The sequence below is a fragment of the Mustelus asterias genome, chromosome 25, assembly GCF_964213995.1.
Source record: "Mustelus asterias chromosome 25, sMusAst1.hap1.1, whole genome shotgun sequence".
In the NCBI taxonomy this organism is placed as follows: Eukaryota; Metazoa; Chordata; class Chondrichthyes; order Carcharhiniformes; family Triakidae; genus Mustelus; species Mustelus asterias.
Window position 1 is genome coordinate 30740601 of NC_135825.1, and position 26446 is coordinate 30767046.

A 26446-nucleotide genomic window follows, 5' to 3' on the forward strand; every position below is an offset into this window, starting at 1 on the left:
TCAGTCAGAAGACAGTCTGCATAGACAGTGACCCAAGTCAGGAATTGAACCCGGGTCCTTGGCACTCTGAGACAGCAGTGCTAACCACTGTACCACCCCCTAGGTAGGCAGAGGAATAGTGATAGGTGGAGGATGGGATTGAAAGGATAAAGCGTCTAAGATGAGAAAGCTAAGGAGTGGCTTAACTTAGATCAGGAAGAGAGGGAGAGAGCAGAAATGGGTCCATGAGAAAAATGTCTTATGCTCCAGAACTAACAAAAATAACTTGGTGCATAAAGAAGCTATCAAGATTGCATCATCTTTATTTCATAACTGGTGTTCTGTTCACAGGGTCAGACAGTCCTCAGTCACCAACGAAAGATCGGTATCGCTCTGTCATGTTGCGTAAGCAAATGCTGGAAGAAACACTTGAGATGTATTTGGATGAGCTGAGAAAACTGTGTTTACGTGAATCAGTGAGTATGAGTGTATGATGGGTTCTCCTGAATTTAGTGTTGTAGTTTTGTTTACCATGAAAGAATATTCCTCCATGGGACCTGGGGTGTCACTGCCAGGGTCAAAATGTTTAGTCCACCCCTATTTGCCTTGAGGAGGTGGTGGTGAGCCATCGTCCTGTACCTTTACAATCTACACGATAGAGGTACACCCACAGTTCAATTTGGGAGTGACTTCTAGGATTGTAATGCAGCAACATTTCAAAATCAGGATGGTCTGTGATTTGTGGAGCAACTTGCGAATGGCAATATTCCCATGCATTTGTTAGCCTTGCCTTTCTTGGGAGTGGAGATTGTAGTCTTGGAAGATGCTGCACTGCATATGGTAGACAGCTCATACAGCCGGAATGGTGCGACGGTGGTGGAAGAAGTGAATGTTTAACGTGGTGGATGGGGTGCCGATCAAGCTGACTACTTTGTCCAGCATCATGTTGAGCTTCCTGAGCTTTCCCTAGAGTTGCACTCCTTGCAAGTTGGATAGCTATGGTGATTGTCCCTTTAAGGGCAACACAGCAGAAGAGGGTCACCTGACTTGAGGGACCAACTGGGACACAGAGTGGCTAATCACCCCAGCCCAGGGGAGGATCCCTCACTCAGTCAGAAGACAGTCTGTAGACATGTAGGGACTGGGGCAGCGGGGGCGGGGGGAGGGGGGGGTGGTGGAGGTGGGAGTGGTTGCCGACCTCTGTACAGATTTTCTTTTTTAATAAATAACCTTGTGTTCCTGATGAAGTCTGTGAGTGTGAATCATTGAAGGAGCATTCCAACAACTTCCTGCCTTTCCCTTGTAGATAATAGACAAGGTTTGGGGAATCAGGAACTGAGTTACTTGCTGGAGAGTTTCCAGCCCTTGAGCTGCTCTTGTAGCCACGGCATTTATATGGCTGATCCAGTTAACTTTCCGGTCGATGGTAATGGCCCCAGATGTTGATAGTGGGGGATACAGCATGGTAATGTTGTTGAATATCAAAGCGACATGGCTGGATTCTCCCTTGTTGCAGATGCTCACTGTTTGGCATGTGTGTGGCAGGAATGTTATTTTTGATTAACAGTAATGATTTGTAGTAATTAATTACATTATGCATTGGGCGTCAAACAAGAATGAGTGGAATAATATACCCCTGAGTGAAAATAACAGATGGGATTCTCCAATCCCACTCGCTCTGCCACCGCTGCCAGCAAGGATGGAGAATTTGGCACTCAATCAAAACTCCATTCACTGCAGCGGGACTGGAGAATCCCAGCCATGGGCAAGGTCGGAGAATTCTGGCCATCATCTCTTTGTTATTATTTTGGGTCAGGAATGCATTTTATTAAACGTGTTGCTTGAGGGATTTTTATGTTCTCGGTTTATTCCCTAATGAGATAAACAAGAGATCTTTATTATCTATGTGAATTCAACTATTTATATTTCAATATATTTCACCTTTAGGAGTTGACAGGGAATTTGCCAAAAGAGTACCCGTTAGCAGAAGGGGAAGAGCCACCCACTGTCCGTCGCCATATCAGAACGACCTTTCAGCTGGACGAGGAGACAATCACAGCTAAAGGAGAGGTAGTTCGACACTGTTTGATTGTAGCTGACTTTAGATTAACATTTTAATCCCAACAGGGTTCTACTACACCAAACAGTTGTTTTTTCAAGAAAAACATAGCAACATAAGTAATAGGAGTAGGAGTTGACCATTCGGCCCATCAAGCCTGCTCCACCATTCAAACAGATCATCGCTTCAATGCCATTTTTCCTCACTATCCCCATATCCTTTGATATCACGGGTCTCCAGCAATATATCTATTTCTACCTTGAACACGTTCAATGACTAAGCTTCCACAGCCCTCTAGGGTAGAGAATTCTAAAGATTCGCCACAGTCTGAATGAAGAAATTCTTCCTCATCTCAGTCCTAAATTTTTTAATCTTATTTTTCTTTATTTATTAGTCAGAAGTAAGGCTGACATTAACACTGCAATGAAGTTACTGTGAAATTCCCCTAGTCGCCACAGTCCGGCGCCTGTTCAGGTCAATGCACCGAACCAGCACATCTTTCAGAATGTGGGAGGAAACCGGAGCACCCGGAGGAAACCCACGCAGACACGGGGAGAACGTGCAGACTCCACACAGACAGTGACCCTAGCCCGGGAATTGAAGCTGGGTCGCTGGCGCTGTGAAGCAGCAGTGTGAACCTCTGTGCTACCGTGCCGCCCTAAATGGCCTGCCCCTGATTCCGAGACTGTGTCCTCTGATTCTACACTCACCAGAATGACAAAGTTACAAACAATTGGTTTTACTCTTCAGTGCTTTAGCATTGATGCTAAGGATAATTATGAAGTACTTCTGATCAGTATAAAAATGCTTGGTTTGTTTGAGCAGTGGTTCTAATTTCATGGTCAGTTGTCATTCTGTTATAGAACAAGAGAATAAACATGACAAAAGCCGTACAAATTCAAAGGCCAAATTCGGGTATGGCTGATCACTTTAAAAGGAAGTTTTGGATTCAGAAAGTCCTGAACCATTTTTAAAATATGATGGGACACAAGATGAGGAAACATGGCCAATGGAGGGTGCATGTGTTAAATTCCTATTTGGGTCAGATATTTTTCAGGCTTCTTTGAGGTGCAGGATGTTGGTCCACAAAACTGGACCGTGTTGAAGTTCAATTTCTACCCCAAAAATTCATTTCGAATTTAAAAATTGGCAAGTCATGTTGACACTTTATAGAACCTTAGTGAGGCTGCACTTGGAATATAGTGTTCAATTCTGGTCGCCACACTACCAGAAGGATGTGGAGACTTTGGAGAGGGTACAGAAAAGATTTACCAGGATGTTGCCTGGTACGGAGGACATTAGCTATGAGGAGAGGTTGGAGAAACTTGGTTTGTTCTCACTGGAGCAACGGAGGTTGAGGGGAGACCTGATAGAAGTCTACAAGATTATGAGAGGCATGGACAGAGTGGATAGTCAGAAGCTTTTTCCCAGGGTGGAAGAGTCAATTACTAGGGGGCATAGGTTTAAGGTGCGAGGGGCAAGTTTTAAAAGAGATGTACGAGGCAGATTTTTTACACAGAGAGTGGTGGGTGCCTGGAACTCGTTGCGGGGTAGGTAATGGAAGCGGATACGATAGTGACTTTTAAGGGGCGTCTTGACAAGTACATGAATGAGATGGGAATAGAGGGATATGGTCCCCGGAAGCGTAGGGGGTTTTAGTTAAGTCGGGCAGCATGGTCGGTGCAGGCTTAGAGGACCTGTTCCTGTGCTGTAATTTTCTTTGTTCTTTGTTCTTTGAGTCAAAATCCCTTATTAGCCAGTTAAACAATAATCTGTAAAACGAAAAGCTCTCAGATTTCTCAATACGTCATTTTATGACACAGTTTAGAGTTGTCACTGGGGTGGCATGGTGGCACAGTGGTTTGCACTGCTACCTCACAGCACCAGCGACCTGGGTTCAATTCCTGGATTGGGTTACTGTCTGTGTGGTGTCTGAACTTTCTCCCCATGTCTGCGTGTGTTTCCTCCGGATGCTTCAGTTTCCTCCCGCAGTCCAAAAGACGTGCTGGCTAGGTGCATTGGCCATGCTAAATTCTCCCTCAGTGTACCTGAACAGGCACCGGAGTGTGGAGACTAGGAGATTTTCACAGTAATTTCATGTAAACCTACTTGTGACACTAATAAATAAACTTTAAACAAATGGCCTCTTCTGCACTGTAGAGATTCTATGATTCTAAAGTGATTAAGGTAGTTTGAGAACAATGTTAGAAGACCCCAGTTGTGGCATATTTATGTTATAGCTAATCATAGAGTCCCTACAGTGTGGAAGGAGGCCATTCGGCCCATCAAGTCTGCGCTGACAACAATCCCACCCAGGCCCTATTCCACAACTCCACATATTTACCTCGCTAACCCCCCTAACCTATACATCCTGGGACACCAAGGGGTAATTTAGCATGGCCAATCCACCTAACCCGCACATCCTGTAACACTGCATTGTTTCTTCATTCTTCTAAAGCTAAGATCTCACATAAACCTCATTTTTTACAGTTGACTTGGACACAAAATTCAGACGATTTGAAAACCAGAACTTTCAGTTGACTTGAAGGAAAGACTGTGCAGTTCCCCAGATTTTCACTATTTAACCCCATGATCATAGAAGTCAGAAAAACTAGCATGTAGTTTATTTCAGATCTGTTGTTTTTTTCTAGGACTCTGAACTGGCCTGTTTGGAGCGGGATTTTGCCTTGCAGTTAAAGTTTGTGGAAGCAGCCAAGCGCCTGTCGCAAGAAGGAAATCTAAGTAGGCACATCAGAAAACAAAGAAAACATACATATGTAAAAGAACAAAAGAAACTCGACGAGATGGAAAAAGCTCTAAATGAGCACAGAGACATGGCTGGTGGAAGAACACTGCAGTCAAGTAACGTAATCGAAGGTATGTTACAATTGAACTTGACTCCCGTATAATATGTACTATTACTTGTCACCACAAGAATATTGTGACGTGGTTTTCTTTATTGGAGTGGAACAGATTTTTCCTCAGGCATTGGTAACAGGAGCTGGTTTGTGGTAAAAGGCAGGGCATGACCAAAAAAACATGCAACGACCAGTCAATCCTGGAATTCTGCCAGGAAAGACAATGCTCAAATCCATAATATCCATTTAACATGGGATTGCCCGAATTCAATGAGTTGGAGTGTCTGGGATCTGTTGATAATTTATTTAGTATTTTCTTTTACTGTAGTGAAGCAACATCTGCTGGACATTGGGTTTTACCCACCTGGAACTCAATTTGGTTTCAGTCTCTCTCTTTGAGGTATTGAGCTTAGTGGGGTGGGATATAGTTCAGTGAGAATCAGAATCCTTCTGGTACCTCATCCAAATAAGGGAGCAAACTCAGTGACAATGCAACTATGCGGGGACAAAAGCAATTATGCCAGAATTGACCAGAATTAACATTACAAATAGCTAATTAATATCATATCAGTAATTTATTGCCTAAGTATATAAATAGGTTCCCCAAAGTGGGCGGCACGGTGGCACAGTGGTTAGCACCGCTTCCTCACAGCGTCAGGGACCTGGGTTTGATTCCCAGCTTGGGTCACTGTCTGTGTGCAAGTTCTCCCCATGTCTGCGTGGGTTTCCTCCAGGTGCTCCAGTTTCCTCCTACTTTCTGAAAGACGTGCTGGTTGCGGATTAACTGTCCTGGCTGGAGACAATACACACCTCTTTAACCTGTGCTTGGCTCTCTCTCCACTCACATTGTCTGTACCTTTAAGACTTGATTACCCGTAAAGACTCGCATTCCAACCATTATCTTGTGAATTGAGTTTGTGTTTGTATATGACCTGTTTGAGAACACAAGTCCTCACTCACCTGATGAAGGAGCCTGAGACTCCGGAAGCTAGTGCTGCCAAATAAACCTGTTGGACTTTAACCTGATGTTGTGAGACTTCTTACTGTGCTTACCCCAGTCCAATGCCAGCATCTCCACATCATGGTTAGGGATTGGCCAGGCTAAATTTTCCCCCAGTGTACCTGAACAGGTGCCAGAGTGTGGCGACTGGGGGATTTTCACAGTAACTTCATTGTAGTATTAATATAAACCTACTTGTGACTAATAAATAAACTTTTAAACTAAGTAGCTGAATGATGCATTTTTGTTTAAAAAGCATTTAGATACATTTCTTCAACCACACGATCTATTTTACAGATAGAACTCAGAGCCAGTATCAATGATCAAAGTGATTGCCTCACAACTGAGTATCCTATATGCTTTCAAAACACAGCATTACTTTGCCATTTGTATCACTTTGTAGTGTATGTTTTGATGTTTTAGATGTATTTAGTTATTTTATATTTACTGTATGAAAATAATAATCATTTATTAATACTTACAAGACATATGGCATTAATGATATTATTAAATCTCTTATTACATATTTAAGTACATAATTATTGGAGGCACAGTGTCTGATCATGCATCCAATAAGTGTACGAGGATATCACGAGCAGCAATTCACCCAAGCTACCTAATGCTAGAGGAGAGTATAAAGGGAGGTTACCACGCCTGAAGTATTCTTTTGATGGTTAAGATCACTGAGAGTTATTAAGCCCCATCCTTCAAGCAACGAACAGCTGCAAAAGCAATCAAACTTGTTGTGCTGAAGGAATATACTGAAAAGTATCACAAAGTATTTACAACACAGACACAGGCCATTTGGCCTGACAGGCTCCTGCTGGTATCCACAAGAACTTCACCCCACCCTTCACTTAACTCCATAAACGCATCTTTTTCTACAATTTTCTCCCTCATAAGTTTGTCTACTTTCTTCTTAAATGTACCTAAAGCATTCGCCTCAACAACTCATTGTTGTACAGCTAATTCTATATTGATATCACTCGCTGAATAAAGGATGATCTGCTGTACTCCCTATTAGATTTATTAGTGAATATCTTATATTAATGGGCCTATTTGTGGTCTCCCTCATAAGTGGAAACATTTTCTCCACGCCCACCTTATCAAATCCTTACATAATGCCTCACAGTGCCCAAGTTCAATTCCGGCCTCGGGTGACTGTTTGTGTGGAGTTTGTATGTTCTCCCAGTGTCTGTGTGGGTTTCCTCTGGGTGCTCCAATTTCCTCCCACAGTCCAAAGATGTGCAGGTTAGGTGGATTGGCTATTGTAAATTACCCTTTAGTGTCCCAAGATGTGTAGATTAGATGGTTTATCCATGGAAATGTGTAGGGTCGTGGGGATAGGGTGGGGGAAAGGGCCTGGGTAACCTACTCTGTCAGAGAGAGTCGGTGCAGACTCGATGGGGCCAAATGGCGGCCTTCTGCATTGTAGGGATTCTTTGATAATCTGAAAGACATCCATCAGGTCACCTCTCAGTATAGAGACTTGTTCACAGTAGTCCAAGTGTGTTTGAATCAAGGTTCGATACATGCTTTGTATCATTTCTCTACTTTTTAATTCTATCCCTCTCAAAATAAGCACGAGTCCTTTGTTTTATCTTTCAAGGCCTCATTAACCCATGTCACCACTTGAAGTGATTTGCTCTCCTACTCCAAGGACTGGCCCCCTTATGCTTCCTGCTAAAACGTACCACCTCACATTTACCTTTATTGGAGTTCGTTTCATCATTAGCCACCCCTTCTGCAAGTTTATCAATGCTTTCCTGTGTTTTGTCACAGCCCTCCTCTGAATTACCTCTATCTCCATATTTGGTGCCATCTGAACATTTTGAAATGGTACCTCTAATTCCTGAGCCCAAATGGTTTATGCAAATTGTGAATAGCAACGGGCAAGCACCAATCCTTGTGGAGCACCACTCCCCACCTTTTACCAGAAACTGAGTAGCTACCTAAGAATTCTTAAAGAATAGAAAAAGATCTGCTTAAATTACCAGCATCATTCCTTTAAGACCAACTACATTGGGCAAATTTCATAAGGCCATAAAGAAATTTATTCAAAGGCAAATCACGAACACAATCTTCCAGCAGAGGCCAGTGTTTTATAAAGGTTTAATATAACACCCTTGTTTTTGTAGTGCAATTCTTGATCAATAAAGCTCAGCTAGGCCACAGCTATTTTGTGAGCCTGTCCTATGTGTCACACCTCAAATATCTCCTCACTTTCAGGGGATATTGAAATCTGGAGACATGTGCTTTCCCTAGCAAACATTTCCTCAGAACAAGTTAATCTTTTCTCCTGCAGTGTTGAGGGTGCCGATCCTTTAAGAAAATTGATCTATCTTTTTCAAATATTTTGTATTAATATTAAAAATAACACATTAGTTAGATAAACTATGGCCAAGCACCCTGGAGCATATTAATTAAAATGAAGCATGATATGGTATGTGACATTGGTGTCAATTTTATTGCTGGAATGGGTACCTTACAAATCAAAGACACAAGATACAATGCCAATTAATGTTAGCCTCAATCACCAATCCTAAGTGTGGACTTTACCTTGTTAAAAATAATCTATCTTTCCCATGTCATTTATGAAGACAAAACAATGGGCAGAATTTAATGCCTTCTGTCATGGTGGGGAGGGCTATTTAATTGGGTGGGAGGATGTCAAGTGGGGACTCCTCCACCTTCCTGCCTCTGCCCTGATTACGTCCATAGGAAGTCTCATGGATGCCCCTTAAGAGCCTCCTCCCACTGCTGCTGGTGTTCGCCCAGCGATGTGGATGGGGGCTTACCATACAGCAAGCCCGAAAAGCAAACACTGTCAGGATTGTTTACCAGCTTCCGGGGGGTTCCCTTGTTCCAGGACATTTGCTGCTTTATCAAAGGGTCCAGCATCAGGAAGGGAGGGGCCTATTGAGAGCCACCATCCTGTCCTTGCATCAACATTCCACAAACAGCTCCATTACTGGCCTGTACACTCCTGCTGATCTGTGGGAGGCCAGATTTCATTGAGCCAAATGAAACCTTTACCTATTTGGTCTCCCGGCCCATTGATAGTCTACATTTGGGCCTCCACGAATGCGTCTGAGTGTCCTCTCTGAAACTCTTCCAGCCATCTTAAACCGTGGTGACAGTTAGCTACAGCCTGCATCCAAAGTGCAGGTCTCCTTTAAGAGGTACTGGTTGCCTTTAAGTGGAGTCAGTGAAGCCTGATAGCCCCCTACACCCATACAATAATGCAGCCAATGATGGATTGTGTGCCACTGCTGCATGTCTGACTCAATTGAAAGAGCTGACAGCACCAATTTAACATGGTTCCCACCACCAAGTGAACAACAGGCAGGTGCATTGCGTACCATCCCTACAGGCCTGATTTGGGGCACGATCAAATTTCTAGGACATAATTTCTACTTTATCACCGTGGACTTTATCACCGTGGACCTAATAAACAGTAGAAAAAAAATCAGTTGACAATGAAATAGTACTTGCTGGTTTCCAAAATTATAATTTGCTTGAATAGAAACGTAAAGAGTAAATAGTTGATTTGGCTGCATTAAAACCTCATTTCTTCAAACTCTCTTTGTTTTCAGAATTGACTGCTTCTGATGAAAGTTCTCATGAAGATGGTAAGTTCTCAACATGTGGAGCACAAAGGGGTTGCAATTGGCCTGGGGTTGAGCGAGGGACGATGGTAAATTGGAAATCAGATGAGGTGTCAAATAGATGATAGGCAATCACCCATTTTATAAACTGTCCAAGCGAAGTTTTCCACCCAAAATGTTCATTCTCACTTTGTAAGTCAATAAGATGGATTTACTATGGACAGAATTAAATTTGTGAAGATCAACTTTTGCCTGTACCTTTAGCTCATTTTGACTTTCACCACGTGACTCAACAAGCCGTCACCTGTGCCTCTATACTTCTCTGAGAGTCTTCATTTGTTAGGACCCAAAATTGGACATGATTTTGATGATGGCAGTGATGACACATCACACCTCCCCCTCCCCACCCCCCCGATACCCCACGACCACCACCATGTTGTAGGACAAGAGCACCAGATGCATGGGAGCGCCACCACCCTAAGGTTTCCCCCAAGTCACTCACCATCCTGACCATCCTAAAATATCGGCTGCTTCTTCACTGTCTCTGGGTCAAAATCCTGGAACTCTTTTCCTAACAGCAATGTGGATGTATCTACAACTCAGGAACTGCAGTGGTTTAAGAAGCAGCTCACCGCTGCCTTTCTCAGGGGCAACTAGGGATGGGCAATAAATACTGGCCTGGCCCTGTGACATCCTGTAAAACAAATTTTTAAAATTGTAATGTTAAATTTGGTAAAACTATTAATATGTAAAGTTTATTTATTAGTCACAAGTGGGCTTACATTAACACTACAAAATGAAGTTACTGTGAAAATCCCCTAGTTGCCACACTCCGGCGCCTGTTCAGGTATGCTGAGGGAGAATTCAGCATGGCCGATACACCTAACACTCGTGCCTTTTGGACTGTGGGGGGAAACCGGAGCACCCAGAAGAAACCCACGCAGACACGGGGAGAACATGCAGACTCTTCATAAATAGTGACCCAAGCCGGGAATTGATAAAAGCAAATTACTGCAGATGCTGCAATCTGAAACCAAGAGAGAAAATGCTGGAAGATGCTGCCAGACCTGTTGAGATTTTCCAGCATTTTCTCTTTTGAAAGCCAGGAATTGAACCTGGGTTCCTGGTGCTGTGAGGCAGCAGTGCTAACCATTGTGCCACCATGCTGCCCAATTTATTCATAACGAATAACTTAATAGTTATATTTGTTTTCTATTGGACTTTTTAACATGATTTTCACGGATGGTTTTTAAAGCAGTGAGCTTGCTGGGCCAAAAGACTTCACAATTTCTTATGTCACGAATGTATAATTATTTTATGTTGGCCAAAATCAAAAAATCCTGTTACGTATCAAACTGAATCTTTTTGCATAATCTTGATCCATGTTATTGTTTGCTTTCCACTGATTTACACAGACAATGGACACCATCACAGCCAAAATTCATCAACAGAATTCTTGACAGCTGGGTATGTGAAGCAAAGGAATCATTCACCGCTGCCTCCTCTGCAGCTCAGGAGGCCCACCCCACCCCAGACTCTGGAGGGGCTGACCCCAGTCTGTTATCAATTCCGTGATTATGAAAAATCTCCTGTCACGGACACGGCATGGATGGAGTCCAATCTTGACGAACCATACGAGAAAGTGAAGAGAAGCTCCTCTCTGAGCAGCAAGTCAAGGTATGGTATGGATTTTATTTAAAGGGAGAGGCAACGAGAAGCTCAGGATCATGCTTGCAGAATGAATGGACCCGGGTTCAATTCCAACCTCGGGTGTCTGTCTGTGTGGAGTTTGCACGTTCTCTCTGTGTGGGTTTCCTCCGAGTGTTTCGGTTTCCTCCCACAGTCCAAAGATATGTAGGTTATATAACCTGCACATCTTTGGACTGTGAGAGCAAACCGGAGCACCCAGAGTAAACCCACGCAGACACGGGGAGAATGTGAAAATTCCACACAGCCAGTCACCCAAGGCTGTAATTGAACCCAGGTCCCAGGCACTGTGAGGCAGCAGTGCTAACCACTGTGCCACCATGCTGCCCCGCACGGTGGTGGGATTGTTGTTGGTGCAGGCTTGCTGGACCAAATGGCCTCATTCTGCACTTTAGGGATTCTATGATTTCTTCTATGATTTTCCTCTCATAATTAAACGTATTTGTTCCCAAACCTTAGTCTGTGGTCGCGATTCTTTCTTGTCTCTGGAAACCCACAGCCCAGTGTTATGGAGGTGGTGGTGGTGTTACTGCCTGGATCCCTTATTGTTTCTATTGCCTCTCCAATGCAAGAGATCCACCTGTAACAACCCACAACAGAACCATAAGTTCCCCCCTGTTGCTATGTTCCTGCATTCGTGCCTTGATTCCACTCCACTGTGACCTTTTGCACCATCCTGCAAAGTTAGAAACAGTGACAGGGAACTCAGCTGCCAGCAATGCAGGAGGGGTCTTTAGGTAAATTTGTGCTGGATAGGGAGCCAGCCAGAAGGGGCTTGAGGCTATGTGAAGTTGACCACTGCTGTGAGTGACGGATTTTATGAAAGGATTAAACAATTCTTCGTACTACAAATCCATTTCCTAAAATTAGCAGAAATCATCATCAACTGTCTATCCCTTCCTTTCCTGAGCATCCATGCCTTGTCCACTCCCGTTTCCCAAATGCTTCCACCGCATTTCACAATATTGCTAAGCCACCCCAAACACCATCGCTACCAAGCTACATAAACCACCAACCTCCTGTTACGAATTGATTACAGTACCTACAACCTAACTCATGCCCAACTTGGGATGATTTCTTCATTATCATTTGTTTTATTTGTTTTTTTAAATAAAATTAACAAACTTTTCATTAGTAATCAAGGTTACTGATTGATAGTTTCAACACAAATATGTGCATAATCTTACAATTCAAACCCAAAAGGGCATCACTACTACTTCTGCACTATTTAGAATTAAAAATGCAATGGAATCAATGGCATTGTACATTGCGTAGCATAAAACAACTCGCTATAAGTAGCACTACAAAAATCCATCAAGTTTAATCATCCCATTTAACTTTGAAAGCTTAAGTTTGTTTCAGATTCAAAAATGAATTCTTAAAATTTGCAAACGAGTAAAGTACTATGCTTTCTGCTGTTGCATATAATGTCAGATTGCACAAATATTTGTACAAATGGGTGCCTTGAATCTACTGATGTTCTGTGAATGATATAATTTGAGGTTTTCGACTCAGTTTTCAACTGTACACATGTTCTCCTATTCCTTAATGGGACGTAAGCATCGCTGGCGATGCCAGCATTTTATTGCCTATCCCTAACTGTCTCTGAGAAAGTGCTGGTAAGCAGCATTCTTGAATTGCTGCAGTCCATGTGGTGTAGGTACATCAACAGTGCTGTTTGAGAGGGATTTTGACCCAGTGCCAGTGAAGGAACGGTGATATATTTCCAAGTCAGGATGGTGTGTGGTTTGGAGAGAACTTGCAAGTGGTAGTGTTCCCTTGTCCTTCTAGGTGGTAGAGGTCATGAGTTTGGAAAGTGCTGTCAAAAGAACCTTGGTAAGTTGCTGCAGTGCATTTTGTAGATGGTACCTACAGCTGTCACTTTGTGTCGCTGGTTGAGAGGGTGGATGTTGTAGGTTGTAACAGGGTGCCAATCAAGTGGGCTGCTTTGTCATGGATGGTGTCAATCTTCCTCAGTGTTGTTGGAACTGCACTCATCCAGGCGAGTGGAGATATTCCATCACACTTCTGACTTGTGCCGTGTCGATGGTGGACAAGCTTTGGGGAGTCAGGTGACTTATTCGCCACAATGTTGAGACCCTAACTATGTTAGTGTCCTCTGATACTTCAGTTAAACCTCACATTGGTGATCAGAAATCAAGTTGTGGACTGTAACCACATCAAATGTGTCTGACACCAGGTAAAACCAAAATAAAAACCTACGCAGATCGTTAGTTTCTGTCTGAGTTGCCAATGTCTGATTGTTCTATTGATGCAAACCAGTTTTACATGCTGGACTGCATTATCATGTAATCAGGTATCCTGATAGAATCTGTGAGTCAGCAATAATATATATGACATTCTTGTGCATAATAAACTGGAAAGTGGATTGAGTATGGCATTCAACCCTCATGTCAGTTTAACTGGTGTAGAAATGAAATTTATCTAACCAACACAGAGGAAAGGTCGTCCTGAAGCAGCTGTAGCTGAATGGGCCTAGGATACTGCTCTGAGGAACTTGTGTAGTGATGTCCTGGAGTTGAGATGATTGATCTCGAACAACCACAGTGCTTGGTATGTCTGCAGTCAGTAGAAAGTTTTCCCCGCCAATATCCATTGACTTCATTATAGTGGGTTCCTTGATGTCAAGGACATGCACTTCACCTCTTGAGTCCAGCTCTTTTGCCTATGTGGGGACAAAGGCTCAATAAAAGTCTGTATTTGGGTGGTCCTGGCAGAATCCAAACTGAGTGTCAGGTGAGCCGGTTATGAGTAACTGTCACATGATAGCACTGTCAACAACACCTTCCGTCGCTTGGCTGGTGATAAGTCTAATGAAGCAATAATTGGTTGGATTGGGTTTGCCCTGCTTTTTATGGACAGGATGCATCTGGACAATTTTCAACTTTGTGCTGTACTGGAATAGGGTGGCTGGGACACGGCCATTTCTGGAGCACAGGTCTTTAGCACTACAGCAGGAATATTGTCATGTCTCACAGCCTTTGCCTTATCCAAGGCAATCAGCCATTTTTTGATATCACATGGAGTGAACTGCATTAACTCATCCCGAGATTCTACGGTAATGGGGATCTCAGAAGGAGGGCAAGATGTATCATTCAATCGACATGTTTGGAAACACTTCAGCCTTGCCTTTTGCAATCACATGCTGCCCTTCACCCATTGAAGATGAGTTCTTCATGGAACCTCTCCCTTCTGTTAGTTGTTTAATTTTCCACACAATTCATGACTGGTTGTGACAAGTTGCAGAGATTCCTCTAATCATTGATTGTGGATTCTCTTACATCAGCACACTACTTCTGCTGTTTAACATGGAAGTAGTCCTGTGTTGAAACTTTGTCAAGCTGGCACCTAATTTTCAAGGATGCTTGGTGCTCTTCCTGATATGGTCTTCTACATTAGTCCTCACTGAACACTGGTTGGTCCCTTGGCTTGATAATGATGGTAATATGAGATTATGGCATGTGGGAGAATATACTTCTGTTGATGCTAATGGTCCACAGCACCTCATAAATGCAGAGTTTAGCATTGTAGTAGTGCCTCACAACATGATTGAAGGTGTGTTTAGTAAGAAGACAGGACTTCCTTTGCAGAAAGACTATGCTGTTGACACTCCTACCAATACTGTCAAGACAGATGCATCTATGACAGGGAGATTGGTGAGGACAAGGTCAAATGCATACACACATACAAAATGAGAGCAGAGGTAGGCCATTCGGCCCCTTGTCTTTTCTCATCACCTAGTACAGGCCCAGTTTGACAGAAATGTCCTTGAGGACTCAGCTAGCTTGGTCAGTAGTAGTGAGTGCAATTGAGCCACTCTAGGTGATGGATATTGAAGGTCCCCACCTATCATGTATTCTGTGCCCTTACTAGTCTCATTGCTTCTTCCAAGCGGTGTTCAGTCTGGAGAAGTACTAATTCATCAGCTGAGGGATTCATGGTAATTCATGGTAATCAGCAAGTGATTTCCATTCCCATGTTGAACCTGATGCATGAGACCTTATGGGCTCCTTGGTAAATGTTGAAGACTCCCAAGATCACTTCCTTCCAACTGAATACCACTGTGCCAACACATCTGGTGTGTTTGTCTGCCAGTGATATACCAGTAGTGATGGAGGAGTCTGGGACATTGGCTGAAAGCTATGATTCTGTGAGTATGACAGTGCCAGACATTTGTTCGACTAGTCTGTGGGCAGGACAGCTCTCGCAGTTTTGGCACAAATCCCCAGATGTTAGTGAGGAAGACTTTACAAAGAAAATAAGGCAGGGTGTGCCTTTGTTGTGTCTGAACCTGGTCTGGTGTTATTCTTATTATAGATTTTTAAAAGTGAATTGCTGGGCTATTTCAAGGGGCAACTGAGAAGTTAACCATTTTGCTGTAGGTCTGGAATCTATGAAGGTTAGATGTGTGATGTTTACTTGGTTTAGTAATAACCTCAGAAATGATATTAGTGCAATAAACTCCAGTTTGTTTTATTGGTGTTATTGGTGAAGCACAGTGCTCTGATGTCTAGCATTACCTTAAAGAAAGCTGAGTGTCTTACTAAACGCGTGGACATTTTGATGATTCAGTCAGTAGATAGAATCCCCACAGTGTAAGGAGGTAATTGAGCCTGCACCAACAACAATCCCACCCAGGCGTTATCCCTGTAACACCATGTATTTTACCCTGCTCGCCCCCTGACACTAAGGAGCAATTTAGCCAATCAACCTAACCTCCACATCTTTGGACTGTGGGAGAAAACCGGAGCACCCGGAGGAAACCCACACGGACATGGGGAGAATGTGCAAATTCCACACAGGCAGTCACCCATGGCTGGAATTGAACCCGGGTCCCTGGCGCTGTGTGGCAGCAGTGCTAACCACTGTGCCGACATTGTCGAATATTTTCCCCCTTGTTTCCATGATGGCCCATTGACAGAAAATTCTCTAAAACCTGAGGGACAATTTGCATAATTATGCTGCTAAAAGTTACCTGTGAATCGCATTGTTAACTTTATTCTTTTAAACTTTTCAGCAGTCCAGCAGTGACTCCAACAGATTCTGTACTGGGTGATCTCGTAAGTGTTCAACATTTTGAAATGAGGAACCAGCCGTATCAGCATCAATGCTCAATAAGTGCACCAGCAACCCCAGAAATGCGAGAACGTATCCACCATCAGACAGCTAGGTAAGAAGGAACCAGAGAAATAATTGATCAAGTAACAGGAATCCATTCTAACCAACTAAAATCTACACCCAAGTGTATTTTTAAACTCTGAGAAAAAGCCACCATAACTTATATGTGGGGTAGATATTAGATAATTTGCCAGCAAGTCCCTCCATATATTGCCAATTATGTGTGCATTGAGTCCTGTTATGTTGAATGTTTATATGTGAAATTTGTTACCACACCCTGAGTACCTACGCATTACCTTAGATCTGCAATATCAAACTAACCAGACTCAGGCTTCCAGGTTACACCACAACAAAAGATTCACATATCTTCAAACAAACCATAAAATGGATCAATCAGCAGCACCTTTAACTTAGGGGATTAATTTAAAGCATTTTTTATCAAGTGTTGAAAAATACTCAAATAGAATCAGCTGTGGCTCAGTTGGTAGAACTCTGGTCTCGGAGTCAGAAAATTGTGGGTTTAAGTTCCACTCTTGAGGCCTGAGCAAGAAGTCTAGACTGACATTCCAGTGCAATGCTGAGGAAGTGCTGTAATATCAGAGGATGGCACAGTGGTTAGCACGCTGTCTCACAGCGCCAGGGATCCAGGTTCGATTCCCGGCTTGGGTGACTGTCTGTGTGGAGTCTGCACATTCTCCCCGTGTCTGCGTGGGTTTCCTCTGGGTGCTCCAGTTTCCTCCCGCAGTCCAATGCTGGTTAGATGCATTGGCCATGCTATATTCTCCCTCAGTGTATCTGAACAGGCGCCGGAGTGTGGTGACTTGGGGATTTTCACAGTAACTTCATTGCAGTGTCAATGTAAGCCTACTTGTGACACTAAAAAATAAACTTTAAACAATGGAGGCAGAATAAACTCTTGTCATCAAATACTTCCAGGTCAGACATGCGGCGAGATGCAATATCATGCACACTCTATTATATCCTATTCCTGATCTCATTAGTTCCATCCTAACTCATTGCTGTGATTTCTTTTTTCCAACTTCCTGTGTTTTGCCCGCTCTGAACAGGAGTGCCAACCTCTGCAAGTTATAACCTCTTTTGAGCTACTGGTCTGCACTCAATAGGAATTGCATGGGCAAATTGACATCACAGCCCACAAGGAAGTCTAAAAAATGGATGATGGATTCTTTTAAATAAATTTGGGGAAACAGTTGACTTTAAATCGGTGGGATTTACAGGACAGGTTGATGTAGGCCGTACACTTAGTAGTGAAACTCCGATAATGTTATTGGTGGTTAGATGGTCTTGCAAGGATAATGTACTGTACATTGCTGACTGATAATAGTGCAACTTTGTGCCTTTTAAAGCAGAAAGGTCTGATAACTATTCCTTTCTAAAATCAAATGGAGATGAATCCTTTTTAAAGTTGCTTGTCAGTCACGGTTCTTCCCCAAGGCAGTATGATGGACACAACACTTTAATGTACATTTATCTTTGCAGAGGGATAAAAATGTCGCACTATTAAACTCAGCCACGTCTAGGACAGCAGCTAAGCAAGAAAAAAAGCACCTAGGCCAGAATGTTATGGCTGTTCACACCAGCGGGATTTTCCCAACCCGCTGCAGAGAACAGATTTGGCTGAGCGCCACATTCTCCGCCCTGGCTGCAGTGGGAGCGTGGTGTGAACGGCCGGTAAGACCATACGCAAAGACTATTTCAGAGGAGTCCAGCGTACTGGTCCTACAGCTTTTGAACCATCAAATGATATTTTTTTAAAATTCTTTTATTTTTAAAGTATGGCATAGAAATTTCACAAGATCACGGAAGTGTTATTGTGCAGAAGACCATTCAGCCCATCATGTTTGCACCAGCTCTCCAAATGAGCATTATGACTCACTGTCATTCTCCTGCCTTTTCCCTGTACCCCGGCAAATTGTTTCTATTTAAATAATCATCTAGTGTCCTCATAAATGCTTCAACTGAACCTGCCTCCACTACACTTACAGGTAGTGCATTCCAGACCCGAACCACTCTGCCTGAAAAGGCTTTTTCTCAGATCACATTTGCTTCTTTTACAAATCACTTTAAATCTGTGCCCTCTCATTTCCGATCCTTTTACAAGCAGAAACGGTGTCTCTCTGCTTACTCTGCCCAGCCCTCTCATGATTTTGAACGTCTCTATCAAAATAATATGCATACTCAACCTCTTATCACACAATACCACGCCCTTCCGGGTCAGGCGCACACCCGCCTGAGCAATGTAAATTTCTGACCCATGTCTTTTTGAAGTTCTGCACTGTTCTCCTCACAGTTTGATAAAAGAGACCATCACTGCTGTAATGAGGGAGGATGTCTTAGGAGGCCCTTCAAATGAGGCCATTTGGGCTTAGAAATAAAGAAAGGGCAATCACTTTGTGGGATCATACTGCAGGCCTCCAACCAGTCAGAGGGAGATATGGGGCCATATGGTGGCACTGCTGCCTCACAGCGCCAGGGACCCAGGTTTGATTCCTGGCTTGAGTCACTGTCTGTGTGGAGTTTGCACATTCTCCCCATGTTTGCGTGGCTTTCCTCTGGGTGCTCCGGTTTCCTCCCGCAGTCTGAAAGACATGCTGGTTAGGTTCATTGAACCAAGCTGGCGCCGGAATGTGGCGACTAGGGGAATTTCACAGTAACTTCATGTAAGCCTTACTTGTGACTAATATATAAGCTTTACTTTTAAAAAAAGAGGAGCAGATATGTAGGAGATCACAGAGAGGTGTGAGAGGAATAGATTTGTAATAGTAGGGGATTTCAACTTTGTCAATATAAGTGGAATCACCTCAGTGTGAAAGGATTAGATAGGGTAGAAGTTTTAAAGTGCATCTAGGAGAGCTTTTTGTGCCAGTACGTAGATAATCCTACAAGGGATGGTGCAGTGCGAGACCTAATCCTAGGGAATGAAGCCAGGCCTGTGGTTGAAGTGTCAGTGAGTGAGCCCTTTGAGGATAGTGAACATAACTGTATATTTTGAAGTCATTATGGAAAGGAGTAAGGATAGGCTAGAAATTGAGTGTCTGAATTGAGGGAAGGCCAATTTCAATATCATTAGGCACCTCTCCCCACCAGTCCCCCACTCCACAATCAGAGCTGGCACTTCTCTCCTCCCCCCACATTGGAACCGGCACCTTCCCCCTCCCACCCCGATCAGAGCTGGCTCCTCTGCTCCCCTCCCGCACAGTCAGTGCCCAAAACCTCCCCTGCCCGCCCTCCCCGAACATTGGATCTGTCTCCCGCCACCACCCCCAGCTACCATGTCCAATCCCAACCACCGCCACATATAAATGAATCACCCACCCTTCCGCATGAGGCTCCCACTGGGGACTGGCCCTGGTACTGCACCTGGCACATGTTGACACTGCCAGGTTGGTAGGGGAATTATGCCAACCTGGCAGTGCCAAACTGTGCAAGGTGCCATTGCCAGGGCACATTGCCAGGCCACTACTTAGCCATGTCCCTCTCCCCTGAGAGCTATACTCACCATTATGCCCCCGGGGATCTCCACAATAGGTTCACGTCTGGGTAAACCTGTTGTAATCCCCACCGACACAACATCACATCAGCGCAGTGTGAATATACAGCAACGGGGGTTTATTATATTCAAATCTATTAAAATGTATTTAAAGCAGGTTCACATCCACTGTGGGCATAAACCTGAGCCATGGGGGAGCGAAAATCACTTCTGGGTTTCGCCTCATCTTGAGTCCCAACCAGCAATCTCGTAGACAACGAGCATGGGCTCAAGATCCCGCCCTATGACTCTCTTTGCAATGTATCATTGCAAACTTTGAAATTGTCCCCTGAACACCGCGATCTAGATTATTAATATATATCAGGAAAAGCAAGGTTCCCAGTGGGGAACTCCACAACAAACCTTCCTCCAGACTGAAAAATAACCATTACTCTCTGCTTCCTATCACTCTGCCAATTCTGCATCCATGCTCCTACTGTCCCTTTTATTCCACAAGCTGTAGCTTTTCTCACAAGTCTGTGGTGCGTACTGAATCGAATTCCTTTTGAAAGTCCATGTACACCACATCAACAGCGTTACCCTCATCAACCCCGTCTGTTCCTCTTCAAAAATCTCCAGCAAGTTAATTAAACACAATTTTCCCGCAAGAGATCCATGCTGACACTTCCTAATCAACCCACATTTTTCATTCTCTCCTGAATAATTGTTACTAGAAGCTTCCCACAACTGAAGTTAAACTGACTGGCCTGTAGCTGCTGGGCTTATCTTTTCTGAACAATCCTCTGGCACCTCCCCTGAGTCCAGGGAATACTGAAAGATTATAACCTGTGTCACTGCAATCTCCACTCTCACTTCCTTCAATAGCAATCTCATCTGGTCTCAGTTACTGCTCAACTTTAACTACAGTCAGTTTATCCAATATTTTCTCCTTACCAATTTTGAACCCATCTAGTAATAGAGTTTCCTCCTCTGTCACTATAGCCTGGGTAGCATCTGCTTCCTTGGTAAAGACAGATGCAAAGTATTCATTTAGAACCTCAGTCAGGATCCTGCCTCCTTTTCTTGTCCCTATTTGGGGGGTGTAATTGCTAAAAGGTGGCAGACAGATCCTAAAATATATTATGTATTTGGAGATACTAAGACAATATTGTTCTCATTAACAACTATGCTGAAGAATAAACACCTAACAAGATAAAGGGGTTAGAATTCCTGGAGAAGGCGAGAATGGAGCTGGAGGAGGATCACTCCCTGAGGAAGGGGATCACAGGATTTTTGACTCTTTATACACTGACCCAGACTGTATTCTGGGCAGGCAGACATGTCTTCCACCCGCTCCCCAATTCTGTTGCCAGTCTTGGGGATGTGTTGCATCATTGCAGGGTTACCAGACACATTCTGTCAATTATGCCAGTCTTAATCTCAACATCAATCACACCTATTCAGAGCACTGGAAACTGAAGGAGTGCTTCAGAGATTTCAGCGAGAAAATATCATCAATTCATTTACTTGAAAACGCCAGCATTGATTTATTTTTCCACAAGGATGAATCCATGAATAATCTCTATCATTTAAAATCCTTTGGCTCTTTTCACTCTAATTCTCCAATTCAAGCGACTGATTGGGCGGCACGGTGGCACAGTGGTTAGCGCTGCTGCCTCATAGCGCCGTGGACCCGGGTTCGATTTCTGGTTTGGGTCACTGTCTGCGTTCTCCCCATATCTGCGTGGGTTTGCTCCGGGTGCTCAGGTTTCCTCCCACAGTCCAAAGATGTGCGGGTTAGGTGGATTGGCCATTCAAAGTTGCCCCTTAGTGTCAGGGGGACCAGCTAGGGTAAATACATGGGGTTATGGAGATAAGGTCTGGGTAGGATTGTGGTCGGCGCAGACTCGATGGGCTGAATGGCCTCCTTCTGCACTGTAGGGATTCTATGATTTGTTGTGCCTCTCTCTGTCCATATGCTGCCTGCCTCAATTATTAAGTATCTTCACCTTCAGGATTTCAGACTGGGGCACTTCCTTATTTGGCAATTTTTGGATTAAGCCATTGAGCCTGATTAGTTATAGATGTCATGTTAAAAAGTAATTTCAGAAATGAATATGGAGAGAGACAATCAAATACTTCATGAAATGCAAAACAAGAAGAATGAGCTGTATGAAAGCACCAACTGGAGTTGAATAATGGGGCCAGAAAGATATTCTGAGGTTTTGCTGATTAAATTTGAGTCACTGAAAAATTATGCAATACACTTTCACTCAGAAAATTAAATAGGGCGGCATGGTGGCACAGTGGTTAGCACTGCTGCCTCACAGCTCCAGAAACCTGGATTCGATTCCAACCTTGGGTGACTGTCTGTGTGGAGTTTACACGTTCTCCGTCAGTCTGCATGGGTTTCCACCAGGTGCTCCGGTTTCCTCCCACAGTCTAAAGATGTGCAGGTTAGGTGGATTTTCCAGGGTAAATTGCCCCTTAGTGTCCCAAGATGTGTAAGTTAGATGAATTAGCCATGGTAAATGTGTGGGGTTACAGGAATAGGGCGGGTGAGAGGGCCTGGGTAAGAAACTCTGTTGGAGACTCGGTGCAGACTCAATAGGCGAAATGGCCTCTTCTGCACTGTAGGGATTCTATGATTCTATGATAAATGCACAGACTGTATTCACTGTCATCTAATTCTAAGAGTGCTTATATTTAAATGTAAAAATGATCTTGTGTTTTGAATAAAAAGTGAAGTTTGTCATGCGTTGTACATATTATATTGAATATACAGTCGGCCTGGTGTAGCCCTGGGATACAGCATTAGACACAGGCACTTCAATAAGGTATGAGCTAACTATTTAACCCAACAGAGGGATGGCATGGTGGCAAAGTGGTTAGCACTGCTGTCTCATAGTGCCAGGGACCCAGGTTCAATTCCTGGCTTGGGCCACTGTCTGTACGGAGTCTGCACATTGTCCCTGTGTGGGTTTCCTTCGGTTTTCTCCCACAGTCTGAAGGACGTGCTAGTTAGGTGCATTGGCCATGCTAAATTCTCCCTCAGTGTACCTGAACAGCTCCGGAGTGTGGCGACTAGGGAATTTTCAGTTACTTTATTGCGCTGTTAATGTAAGCCTACTTGTGACGAATAAATAAATTTAAACTAGAGTCAATTGTTTTGTATTTTATGTTTATACACAAATAGATGAAAGGCTAGAGTATTTAATTAAGGTCAAGGTGAAGTAATTGATTTTAACTTGTTTTACCTTTCTTGGTGCCAAACAGATATTTGGATGTCGGTCCTTTCCCAGGACCTCCTGATCAAAGAGGCCGTAGCCTGTTTCACCAGAGAAGACCGACAAATTATACCGTTTTTGTGCCAGATTACCATGCCATGGGGAGTAAGAACAATGATCACTTACATATGATGCCATATTCTTTGAGTGGATATGCCAGCACAGAGTCTAACAGCTCTGGAACCTCAACTCCAACATATATGCCAACACCTCATGAACATAGTACAGCAGCAGCCAGGCACTGGCAAATATACAACTCACCTGTAAGCATGGAGCCACCTATGTTACACAGCAATGGGTATTATCACTGCAATCCAAGCCAATCTTTCTCCCATTATAGAGCAGTTGAGCGCACAGAGGGAAATGGAGCGGGCCGTATGTGGGAAAAGGATCCAAATCGACAGTATACCACAGTGCAATACTTAAACCCTTCACACTACAGAGAGTGCCCATTCACCGATGAGAAGAATTCACTGACTGTGCAGCGAATTACACCATCCCATTGCAGGATCGTAAGGACTCCTTCTCTAAAAGAATACCCGAACAGGGGCTTGCTCAGGGAAGTTGTATCAGAGGAGCTACAGTCATGGCATGAGCGAACCAGACAGAGGAACGGGCGTCCTCACTCACTGGACAGACAGGGCGCCATTCGTGGTCCCCGTACACAGAGCAGAGGTCGAGAGCAGTATATGCGTCGGCCAGCTTTCCCTATTCAGGTGAGACTAATGCAGAAGGTAAACGAATAGATTTCTAGAAGACAGAGTGGATCAGGTAAATGAACTAAAAGAAATAGGTAGGACTGAATATAATTGTAAGTAAAATGAAATAATAAGCTCCTACAAATTAGAATTTCAGGTTTACGCGATTCCTGATTGCATGTGAAAACAGTTTAACATTTTGTGCATGCTAATTTAGATGAGGTGTTGTACGCATGGATAAAATCCTAGTAGCAACTTATAAAGAGAGATTGGGCAAACTCGGCCTTGTATTCTCCAGAGTTTCGAAGAATGAGAGGTGATTTTATTGAAACCTGCAAAGTACTTAAAGGAATACACAGGATAGATGCAGGTAAGATGTTTCTTTTGGCTGGGGAGTCCAGAACCAGTGGGCACAATTTCAAAATAAAGGGGATGCTCCTTAGGACCAAGATGAGGATAAAAGTTCTTACACAGAGGGTTGTGAATCTTTGGAATTCTCTACCCCAGGGGGCTAATGGAAGATCAGTCATTGTGTATGTTTAAAGCAGAGATTAATAGATTTCTGATTATCAATAACGTAAAGGGTTATGGGGACAGTGGGTGTTAAAGGTATTGAAGTGTCCAATCAGCCATTATGGGTGGCATGGTAGCACAATGCTTAGCACTGCTGCCTCACAGTGCCAGGGACCTGGGTTCGATTCCTGGCTTGGGTCACTGTCTGTGTGGAGTTTGCATTTTCTCCCTGTGTCTGCGGGTGTTTCCTCCGGGTGTTCTGGTTTTCTCCCATAGTCCAAAGATGTGCAGGTTAGGTGCATTGCCCACGTTAAATTCTTCCTCAGTGTACCCGAACAGGCACCGGAGTGTGGCGACTAGGTGTTTTTCACAGTAACTTCATTGCAATGTGAATGTAAGCCTACTTGTGACTAATAAATAAACTTTGGGTGGCACGGTAGCACAGTGGTTAGCACTGCTGCTTCACAGCTCCAGGGTCCCGGGTTCGATTCCTGGCTCGGTCACTGTCTGTGTGGAGTTTGCACATTCTCCTCGTGTCTGCGTGGGTTTCCTCCGGGTGCTCCGGTTTCCTCCCACAGTCCAAAGATGTGCGGGTTAGGTTGATTGGCCAGGTTAAAAATTGCCCCTTAGAGTCCTGGGATGTGTAGGTTAGAGGGATTAGCGGGTAAATATGTGGGGGTAGGGCCTGGGTGGGATTGTGGTCAGTGCAGACTCGATGGGCCGAATGGCCTCCTTCTGCACTGTAGGGTTTCTATGAATTATTGTATTAAATGGCAGAGTGGGCTTGACAGGCTGAATGGTCTACTTCCGTTCCTATGCTAAACAAATATTTCTTACCTGTAATGAACTGCCAGAACTATAGACCCAAAGATCTGGTCTGGAGATTTTCATAGGTTTTGACAGTTCTTGGCCATAGTATGATGTTCTATAAAATATGCTCCTTTTCTGTACTTATTTTAATGACTGTGAATCCAAAAAGATTTTGAGATAGTCTGTAGCCAACAGGTGGACAAAATGAAACATCCAACCATTTGAACTACTTTAGTCATAAATGATTCTTTTCCTAATATGCAAGCTGCGTTAACATGAAAGATGGCATAGAATAAAAATGAACTATGAGGCCGAGGAACTGAAAATAAAAAAGACGGGATTGGGACATCTCATAATGTTTAACAATCCAATGACTTTATTGTTACAGGTTTAGAATTTTCTGTTTTAAATTATGAATTCTTATTATATCTCACAGATTATACACTGTTAGAGAAACTCCTTTGGGCTGATTAATATTTATATATTACCTTTTTCTCCTAATCTTTTCTTCCTTTTCCGAAATTATAGGTAGACTTTAGAATGTAGTACTCCCTGGACAAAGCTTCAAATTACAAAGAAACAAAACTGCTTTAGAACCTTTCAAATGCCCCAAAGCAATGCACAGAGAATAAGGCACTCTTGAATGTGGGCACTGTAGTATTGCAGGGAAATGTGGGCGCCAATTTGGACACAGCAAGATCCCACAAACAGGAATGAGATTAAAACCTAGATAATCCATTTTGGTGATGTTGGTTGAAAGATAAATATTGGCCAGGAGACTGGGAGAACGCACCTGCTCTTCTTTGCATAGGGCCATGTGATCTTCATTGTGCATCTGAGAGGGCAAATGGGATCTTAGTACAACACCTCACCAAAAACAAAATGGCACCTGAAACTGTTCAGCATTGCTTCAGTATTACCCGAGACTATGGGTAAATTTGACACCACCACCTCCCACCTACCCACACCTGCCCCCCCCCTCCCTTGCCCCCCCACCCCACAAATTAATATTGGGGAAGTTAAAATTCCCTTCTATTATTATCACTTCTGAGGTTTATCCACATATCTTCTTATCTATCTCTCCCTGACTGTTTGGAGGCCTGTAGTACACTCCCAGCAATGTAATTGCCCCACTTTTGTTTTTAAGGTTCCACCCATATACTTCAATTGAAGAGCATCCCTCCTCACTGCAGTAATTGACTCCTTGATCAATATTGTGACACCACTCCCTCTTTTACACCCATCCCTGTCTCACCTAAAGATTCAATTGAGCTGCCAGTCCTGACCCTCCCTCAACC

General features: G+C 43.6%; 1 protein-coding gene across 1 annotated transcript in view; it reads left to right on the plus strand.

Moving 5' to 3' along the window:
- Nucleotides 1–26446, plus strand: part of LOC144479272 (innate immunity activator protein-like) — a 62825-nt gene that overhangs the window by 24991 nt on the left and 11388 nt on the right. Inside the window, exons 3-9 of the mRNA XM_078197943.1 lie at nucleotides 331–455; nucleotides 1927–2049; nucleotides 4690–4915; nucleotides 9493–9528; nucleotides 10920–11181; nucleotides 16250–16402; nucleotides 23117–23843. Coding sequence (XP_078054069.1) covers nucleotides 331–455; nucleotides 1927–2049; nucleotides 4690–4915; nucleotides 9493–9528; nucleotides 10920–11181; nucleotides 16250–16402; nucleotides 23117–23843 — 1652 coding nt within the window. The remainder of the gene's footprint in view (nucleotides 1–330; nucleotides 456–1926; nucleotides 2050–4689; nucleotides 4916–9492; nucleotides 9529–10919; nucleotides 11182–16249; nucleotides 16403–23116; nucleotides 23844–26446) is intronic.